The sequence below is a fragment of the Microtus ochrogaster genome, unplaced genomic scaffold, assembly GCF_000317375.1.
Source record: "Microtus ochrogaster isolate Prairie Vole_2 unplaced genomic scaffold, MicOch1.0 UNK2, whole genome shotgun sequence".
Classification (NCBI taxonomy): Eukaryota; Metazoa; Chordata; class Mammalia; order Rodentia; family Cricetidae; genus Microtus; species Microtus ochrogaster.
The window spans coordinates 11,545,192-11,555,042 of NW_004949100.1; the positions used below are offsets into that span (position 1 = coordinate 11,545,192).

General features: G+C 41.2%; 1 protein-coding gene across 2 annotated transcripts in view; it reads left to right on the forward strand.

Moving 5' to 3' along the window:
- The window catches only part of Ndfip2 (Nedd4 family interacting protein 2), a 74,037-nt gene that overhangs the window by 51,614 nt on the left and 12,572 nt on the right, over positions 1–9,851 (forward strand). For both annotated transcript variants that reach the window (XR_003378520.1, XM_013353145.2), the window contains 3 exons: positions 4,040–4,205; positions 6,863–6,996; positions 9,605–9,695. Coding sequence is in view for 1 of the 2 variants with exons in the window: in XM_013353145.2 (XP_013208599.2) it covers positions 4,040–4,205; positions 6,863–6,996; positions 9,605–9,695 (391 nt within the window). In the remaining variant the exon portion in view is untranslated. The remainder of the gene's footprint in view (positions 1–4,039; positions 4,206–6,862; positions 6,997–9,604; positions 9,696–9,851) is intronic.

Consider the following 9,851-nt stretch of genomic DNA (forward strand, 5'->3'; position numbering starts at 1 on the left):
GTCTCTCTGTGTGTCTGTGTATTTGTTGTTTGTTTTGTTTTTAATTCTCTTTCCTTTGACTCCTGTTTCACTGTGGTAAGAATGTCATCTCTAGTAGAGTTATTTTTATTTTTTCAAATCTTTTTATTTACTTTGTTTTTGATACAATTCTTTATTTTTTGGGAATTTCATACCATGCACCCCAATCCCACTCACTTCCCAATCTCTCCATATCTCCCCCTTACCCCTACAGCATTTCCCCAGAAGAATCCACCCCTCCGAAAATGAATTAAAAATAAAACAACAAACTCCACCTCGCTCCTCTGTCTTTCTAACACTCTTCATTCATAGTGGCATCGGGAGCTGCAGTGTGCTACACAGCATCTATCAGCTCCACCCGCAAAACATTCTTTGTAGTGAGTCATTGTCTGGTTCAAAGCCTCTGGCACATCATCATCACTGGACCCTCACCAAAACTGCTCTTGGATAATCTGCTGTTGCCCTGAGACATGGAGATCCTGTGGCTATGGTTCCTCAGTACCAGTCCCTTCACACACTCTGCAGGTCATAGATGGGGTAGATGTTAGGGTGGGCTAACATCTATTGGTACCATGGTGGCACCAATAAGCGTTTATGCCAAAGATCAGAGAAGCAGAGTGTCCAGCCACTAGAGATTTCTTAACTCTGCCAAAGCTTAGACCCTTTGGGCGGTCTGTCTCTATGAATCCTCAGAGTGCATCTACAACTGACTGCTTCAGACTGCATTGAGCTCCTGTCTCCTCCTCCCTCTCTCCACCCAGCCACATCGCTCCTGTTTCCACCTCTGTAGTGCTGGGATTCCAAGTGCTGGGATCACCTTTGTGTGAGCTGTTTCTTGTTTAGACAGGATCAATTTTGTGTAGCCCAGGGTGACCTGCTGGAGTGAGCCCCCCTTTAATTAGAGAAAACTTGTGGAAGCGTAGGGGACTGTATGTACCTAGGCTGCACTTCTTGCTTTAGTAACTACTAACACAAACAGAGCACACTTCTAAACTGCCAGACAACAGTACTCACAACCTCATGACTTCAGCCCAGACTGGTGCTCCCTGGAAGAGAGTGGATACAATTAAGGCTCACTAGCTCCTATTCCATTTGTGCCTCAGTAGCCTCTGCCCCCAGCAGTTTTGCTTTAAAATCTTCTAGATTGTCCAGATTCTAATAGCTAAAAGAAGCATATTTCAAGTCCAGTGACATTTGTGTGGATATTTATCCATGCTTTCAGGTTTGCTATTCCAGCTCTTCATTAAGAAATGTGCTCTTAGACAACAAAAAGTTAGTTTTTGAACTTTACCAACTCTACTTTGTTGACTTATTTTTAGTTCATGCAAATTAGAAACTTTCTGGAGACTATGTCAAAATGTTCTTATCTAATTTGATTGCAGGAACAGGAAAGGAGTAGAAGCTTTTATTACAAATTGCTGTTCCTATTGTATTATCAGTCCCTGTATGGAGTAGAATGTAGAAAGTCACCATCGGAATCTTCAGCATCTAAATGGTGTTATAAAGACAAACATTATTTTTTAAACTTTTTTTCCTGCTTAGAAAAATGTTTTATAGTATTTTTTCCATCTGGGTTTCTAAATTTTTGGTTCTCAAGCCATTTAAGGAAAGGAAGCTTAAAAACTAGGATTTCCTGTATTGTTTCTAATAATGCGATTTGATAGATGGCATACTTGTCTTGAAGATGAGTGAGCTCTGTTAAATTTATGCAGGTTCATACCTTGATGTTTCCTTAATTGTGTGAGCTTTCCTTCTTAACCTTGTCCCTAGTTATATACTTTTGCATGTCCTTTATTAGGTCACTTTGTTGTTTTAGCACATCTTCTTCCCAGGTACGCTTCCCAGAAGGAGTGATTGGCTTGGCCAAAAGAGTATGATGAGTCATCATTAATCACTTACAATCAGTTAGTATCTATCTAAAGTCTGGATATAACTACTGCCCACCCACAGTGTCATGGATCTGTGATGGCACAGAAGGAAGGAAAGCCTTTTAGGGAAACAGTTGTATATTTTTGATAATTGCTTACGACGATAACATACCCACTAATAAATCCCCCAAATCTGCTTGAAGTGATGAAATAGAATAGTGTGCCGTGGACAGATACTGCACCAAGCCTAGAGACTAGATTTCAAAAACTTCCATGTTTTAAAAGGAAACCCAAGTCTGACATGGTAGCCAGGCCTGGCTGTCAGCCCTCAGAAGGCAGAAGCAGAGTTACTGCAGTAGTTCAACGGGAGCATGGCCCTTGGCAGCCCTAGCAAGCTGGGCGCAGCCACCCATCCCCACTAAACTATTGGAAGAGACAAGTAATTAAAAACAGGCAAAGGAGATTTATTTAGTTTGGCCATACTTCGAAGAGGAAACATTAAAGAGGTCCAGTGACCTCATCTCTCTCTTTGGGGTCTTGGCATGTGACTAGCATTTAAACAGAGGGCAGGATGTGTGTGCCACTAAGGAGTCCTGGTCAAGGTAACTTCCTTGATCTTGGTTTGCCATCTTTTATGGTGGTGACAAGTTATCACAACTGTCTGCAGTCTCTTTCTAGGAGACAGGTTCCTCTTCTTGCTGGCACCAGCTTCAGCCTTTTCCTTCTCTTCCTGAGATTCCTGGGGAAATTTCAGTTCCTTTGATGAAGCATGATTAATAAAAGCTCAGGATTAGAAATTGGGGTTTAACCTAAAGATCCAAGAAGCAAAGCAGCCAGCCACTGGCTTTTACTTCGACCTCAGTTCGAAATTGTGATCCTGCCTCCTGGAATCTCAGAATGAGACTGTTTTAAGAGCGGTTTTGTCCTGTCTTATATTCATTCCTCTCTAGGGCTGGGCACCACCTGATTTCTATAGAAACTAGTGTGGCTACTGGGATTAAAGGTGTGTGTTACCATAACCTGGTTTATAAGGCTGACCATTGGGACTGTTTTACTCTTAGATCTTTAGGCAGTTACTGTTTATTAAAATACAGTTGAAATGCCACTACCCTTGGGGACCATTGTTTTAATAGTGTGGTAGCCAAAGGGAGTGAGTGCACAGGTATCTTTGGGTTTTTTTTAAATGTTTTTTTACATTTCACTTAATTGGGGATGTACACGCATATACCAGGCTGCATGTGTGGTGTGGAGTTCTCTCCTTCCATCATGTGGGTTCCAGGGATCAAACTCAGATTCTGGGTTTGACAACAAATACTTGTACCCCTGAGCTGCCATACCAGCCCATTCGGGGTTTGTGAGTTAGGGTCTCATGTACCCCAGGATGTCTTCAAACTCACTATGCATCCAAGGATGAGCTCTGATCTTCCAACTGCCACTTCCTGGGATGACAGGTGTGTGCCATTTGGGCATCCTCATGATAAACAGTCCTTATGATAAACATCCTCATGATAAACATCCTCATGATAAACAGTCCTTAACAGCCGCTCTCCATGATCTCTGCCCGAGTCCCTGCTGTGACTTCCCTCGGTGATGGCCTGTAACCTGTGAGGTGAATGCTTCCTCACACAGCCGTTGTGGTTATGATGCTCATTACAGTAATAGAGTGCGGACTAAGAGAAGCAAGTTTAAGATGAAAACAAAATCTGCTTTTGTTAGCAGACAGCTCAGTTGTTTGACGAAAGCCCTGCTGACCCTTGATTTTAAGCAGGTGTGCACGCTTGCTAGTGATGACACACTTAGGACCCACTTCTGTAGAATCCAAGTGTGTTCTGTTTACCAACAAGAAATGCTTTACTCATAGAACATATTTTTACATTAGGCACATGAAACCAGATTTCAGTGCATGTTTAAAGCAAGATGCTGAGAACTAGGTACATTTGCTTGCTTGCAGGATGAAGCTTATAAACTTAGTTCCTGTTTGTGATTTTTTCCCCTATACTGATTAAATTAAGTCTTTATTGCTCATCTTTTAAAATGTTAATTTTTCTTCCTTTTCATGAATATCTTTAAATTTTAAATAATCTTTAAAAATTAGCTGAAGTAAAGAAAATAATAAATTATTACATTGATGTTCTTTCTCTTTTGTTCTTTAGCTTCACAATGAAGACGATAATTCAGAATCATCTGCTGTAGAGCAACCATCAACTTCTAACTCCACAGCACAGACCGCGGAAGCTGCTTCTACAGCCCCAGCCCTGGAAACTGACTCTTCACCTCCACCATACAGCAGCATTACCGTGGAAGTACCGACCACTTCAGGTGGGTTTCCCTGAGTCTTCTTCTTCCCGACAGCATGGCGTGTATGTGATTATCAAGTCTTCAGTGGGATGATTGCTGGTTTTGTTTGGCTTTATAACCCAGGCTGGACTGGAGCTTACTGTGTAGCCCAGGGTGGCCTAGAACTCATAATCTTTTTGCTTCAGCCTCCCAAGTGATGCATGCTCGGAGGACAAGCATGTGCCATTGCATCCAGCTTGTTCAATGAACTTTGAAAGAAATACATGCACACACGTAATCCTACTTGTATATACACACAGTATATTTGTGCTCATATATTCATAAGGTTATAATGGAAAACTAATGATGACGCATGAGTAAGCATGTGCGAACAGACATGAGCAGTGTGCATAGTGTATGCCATACATATGGTAAGAATGCTTGCATACAAGTCAGATTCCTGCTTGCTGCTGCTTGTCCTCTGTGTCAGGCAATTGCACTCAATGTGTGATTTCTCAGCTTTGTTCAATTGGTCATATAATAATTTGTATATATCCATGTTTTATATACTTTTATTTGTATAATTGTATGATTCTGTTTACTGCTGTAATCTTTGAGTAGTGTAGTAATTAAAAAAAGTGTCTACAAGTTCTCTATTTCACATTCGTTATGAAATAGTTATTTTAAAAATTAGTTACTGAAAAGCACTGTAACAGCAGCAAGCAGCCCTTTCTAAGGTGGAGCTCCAGCTCCTGGTAGAGTGCTCGTGTGGTGTGCACGTAGCCCTTGATGGCTCACCAGCACCACAAAGACAATCATTACATTTTCTTCCTTCTTTCTTTGTAGTGAACGTTGACTCCGTGTGGGAAGCTCAGGCTAACTTTGTCTAGTGACCATTTTTGTATTTGTGATCTGCAAAAGACCAACACTGGAAGTTCATTTACTTTTCAAGGCAGTTTTTGGCTGTAATCTGAGACCCTCGATAGTGAAGTCAGTGTGTGTTGATGTTATGTGTTAGAATACTTATTCTAGTAGCATGCTTGCTTGGTGCTTCTGGATGAGAACTGTCAAAGAATCTGGGCTTCTAAAGCTCCGCCAGCAGCATCATTGCTCTGCTTCTCCCACCAAGCCCTTTGCTGCAATCTTGGCCATGTCAGGAAAAGGCTCTCATTGGCAACAAACACTGTAAAGCAGTGGTTCTCAACTTGTGGGTCATGACGCCTCTGAGGGCCACCGACCCTTTCACAGGGGTCGCCTAAGATCTTTGGGAACACAGATATTTATATTATCATTCATAACAGGAGCAAAATTACAGTTATGAAGTAGCAACAAAAACAGCTTTTAGATTTTAAACAACTGACCCATGAACTGTCATGCCGTGGCTCCATCTCTTCTGGATTACGTGTGTGACTACTTTAGTGAGGCTTAGATACCTTACCTTAATGGGACCTAAAGAGTTTTCAAGATTTTACATGTGGTTGGTGTAGAAGATTATATCTCCTTGGATGATGTATGCAATTTAAGTTTATAATTTCAATGTTATTTTCTTAGATTGATAATAGTGTTTTCATTTAGATTTTGCTTCTTAATTGTATTGTTACTTCCAGTTTCTGTCAGTAGATTCGAAATAACCGAACTTCAGATTCTTAGCCTATATGGTAACTTATCTTTTTTTCTTCTTAAAGTCTCTAGAGCTGAAAATGTAATACTAAAATAAGAACTTTTTGTATTGGAGATGCAAGAAGTTCTATTGTAGAGGAAATGATAAGCTAGTGTAGAAAATATCAGAGTATTACAGTTACAGTTAGAGGGAATTCTGTGTTCCTTCGTGTTAACCTCACATTTAGGGTGTACGTTTCCCACGGCCCTCATTCTGCTATATACGTTATCAGTTCATGCTGATCTAACTTACACTAATTATATTGGAAATACATTTTGTGGTTTCATTTTTAAAAATGAGCAGTCTATACTTACTATTTTACTTACTATTTTTTGAGACTATTTCTCAGAATGTTTTAAAAATCGGCCAGAAATTGTTCATAGAAACCAGAGACGTATGTGGATATTGAAAAAACTGCAGGAAAGAGGTGAGAGTGAGAAAGAGTTAAAAGTCCATTCGTCTGTAAGTGAAGAGAGCTGCTGAGACAGACATAGGACAATGACCCCGTGTAGTTGTTCATCAGAGCAGAGGGCTCTGGGGCTGCCACTTCCTGTGGGATCGGGACTGGACCTCAGAGTTGCTAACATTGTGCATAGAGAGGACAGACAGCATGGTCGGCGTGGTCGGCGTGGCAGAGGCTTCTCCTTTGCCTGATGTGCCTGTGAGATGGGAGTGAGCGAGTGAGCAGACTGGTGAGAGCATAGCCGTCCTTACCGTGAGATTTCCTGCTGCGAGTGAGACCTCAGGAGATACGGCCATGCCTTGATGACCTGGGTTTAATCCCCAGAGTCACACAGCTGAAGGAGAGAGTGAACTTGCACATTGAAAATAAATGGATGTTCAGAACTCAGTCTTGAGCAGTTTTGAGTTGGAAGATTATAAAAGCGGGCAGTGTTTTATGTTCTGTAGCTTACAATAGAGACCTACACCAGCGACAGCAACCTTCAGTGTCTATTGTAAGCTGTTCAACTATCATTATGGCTGTAAAAATCATATTAAATTTTAATGTTTATCTTTTAAAAATCTTGTTTCTCTTCAGATACTGAAGTTTACAGTGAGTTTTACCCGGTGCCACCTCCGTACAGCGTTGCTACCTCTCTTCCCACATACGATGAAGCTGAAAAGGCTAAAGCTGCTGCCATGGCAGCTGCAGCAGCGGAAGCATCTCAAAGAGTAAACACATCATTTGTTCAACAATGTTTTCGTGACTTCCTGTAGCTTTAATACAGAAATCGTTCTCTGTGTGCAGAAGTGTGTGTAGTCTTCCCGTTACTGTCTGTGTGTGTCAGTATTGGTCACGTTACACTCTTTCGTCTTCTCTTGTCCTTGACCCCTCCGTTTCTGTTGATCTGTCTGTACCCTGCCTCAGCTTATGGCTTCTTATTTTTCCAGAGCATTTTGACTTCAGGCGTGTCCGACACTTGACTTTCCATGCGCATCTGCTCGCTGTGATGGGCACCACCCTCTCAGCTCCTCTCTTTCCTGTGGCCCTCGTGTCCACTGATCTCTTGGCTGCCCATGTGTTTCTCCCCATAGAGTTCAGAGTTCATGGTCTTGTCCTCAAAGCTATGCTGTCCTATTTATCTTCTGCCAGGTTTCTTTTCCCTCTCCCTTTCCCCACTCCCAGTTACCCTCTTCCCTCTCTTTCATGTATGCATTTGCACCCTTAATAATGCCATGAATAGCTGTGTCTTTATTACCTCCTTCCATTTGGCTTTTGTATAGGCTCTAGGACAGCATGCAGGTTGTTTTGTGTGAACTGATAGGGCTCAAGGCTAAGGAAGCAAAATCTTGTGTAGTAATATTTCTTAACTATTAGAAGCAATCAGTGATGACAGATTTTGCAAGTAATTTCAGAGTTCTTTACATTTTTGAGCAAAGACATTCATATGTTAGTGTATTATTTTGTAAGCAACAGGTATACTATACAAACAGTATTTAGTGTATTTTACAACTTATTAGAATAATAAAAACACTAAGATATTAAACCCTTTTTAAATTTACTTAAAAATTTTAATGCTGAATTTTTTAGTTTCATAGGACATATGTCCTATAATTTATCTATCTACCAAGCACTGACTTGAATTTTAACCCAGTTTGTAGTCAGATTATTAGTTTGTTGGTTTCCTGTATTTTGGAAAGAAGGCAAGAGGTTACTTAGGTCAGAAGTAAAGACTTAATTATCCAGAGAAGTAGCGGTTGTCTTGCTCTGCTGACCGTCAGGCCCCAGTTCCCACAGGGGATCAGGAGAGATGAAATGATAATCCCCGCATACTGTGGGCTATGTTACTAGGGATCCCACCTCTTCTAACTGTCGCTAATGCCTACATCTGACTGGGTGGTGGTGGCCCACATCTTTAGTCCCGGCCAGTCTAGTCTACAGAGTGAGTTCCAGGACAGTCCAGGGCTATTACACAGAGAAACCCTTTTCAACACCCGCCCCCATAGCAAAAAACAAAAACAAAAAACAAAAACCACAAGAATGCCCACACCATTGCTCTGCTGAGCGATTCTACTCTTCCAAAAGTACCCACTGTGTAAGTATCCAAAAAATTGAGTCAGTGTTTCTTTATGAAAGAAACAGAAACACGCCTGTAGAGCTGTCTCCCAACTCAGCTCACAATTAAGGGGCATTAAATCGTAAGTCCAGTCTGTTCTTGCTAGCATCACTACAATAACTTTTTTAATATATCATTTCTTAGAAGCGTGACTATATACAATATATTTTAAGAATTGAAATTGCTGGATCAGAGGGCATATACATTTTTATTTTTAATTATTACTGTCAACTTCCTAACCAGAGCTTGTACAAATTTACATTCTGTCACCGTTCATAAGAATTTTATTTTCCCACTTGACATTTATGCAGTGGGATCACATCTGTCTTCTTTGTATAATTTTCCTGAATTTGATGTTATTGCCCCTCCCCACTGTGTGTGTTTACAGTGTGTGTGGTATGTGTATATGGTGTGTGTATGGTATATTTTTACAGGGTATATATATATATGGTGTGTTTATGGTTGTGTGTATAGGCGTGTGTTTATGGTGTGTGTGTATGGTATGTGTGTATAGGTGTGTGTGTGGTATGTTTGTGGTGTGTGTATGGTGTATGTATAAGGTGTATGTTTATGGTATGTGTGTATAGGTATGTGTATATGGTGTGTGTTACGATGTATGTATATGGTATGTGTGTGGTGTGTGTTTACGGGGTGTGTATATGTGTTTACAGTGTGTGTATGGCGTGTGTATAGGTGTGTGTGTAGATGGTATGTGTGTGTATAGGTATGTGTTTACGGTGTGTGTATATGGTGTGTGTGTTTGGTGTGTGTATAGGCTTGAAGTAAGTGTTGGCTGTATTATTGGGGTTGAGGTGTTCTTCCTTTGTCCTTCTCCACCTTTCACTTTTGAAACAGGGACTCTCACTGGGCCGAAAATTTACCGTTAAGCCAGATTGGCTGCCAGTGAGCTTTAGGGACCTGCGTGTCTCTGTTCCACCAACAATGGGCCATTGGCACATGCTGTAGTGCTGGGCTTTTATGTGGGTTTGAGGGTCCCAGCTCAGGTATTTGTGCTTGTACTGACTAAGCCACCTCCTGAACCCTCAAGTCACCTTTTTCTGTGTTTGCCTTTAAAGAATTCTTAGCAGCACCTATGTTAAATACTTGTTAGTCTCTTATCTGTATGACTACCTGAGGTTAGGTGTTACTGATGTTTTTATTCTTCAATTGAAGTAACAAAGCTGTGATTATTTTAGTGCAGTGTTTCGGTATGTCTTTTACAGAACCAGGAGGGAGAGTGCACACCAGATGACTGCAGTGATGTGGACCAGCTCAGAGTAGGCAACGATGGCATTTTCATGCTGGCGTTTTTCAGTAAGTGACCTTTCCATTGTACATTTAAGAAATACTGGTGTATTATTTTTAAAAATAACAATGAAGGGCCGGGCGGTGGTGGCGCACGCCTTTAATCCCAGCACTCGGGAGGCAGAGACAGGCGGATCTCTGTGAGTTCGAGACCAGCCTGGTCTA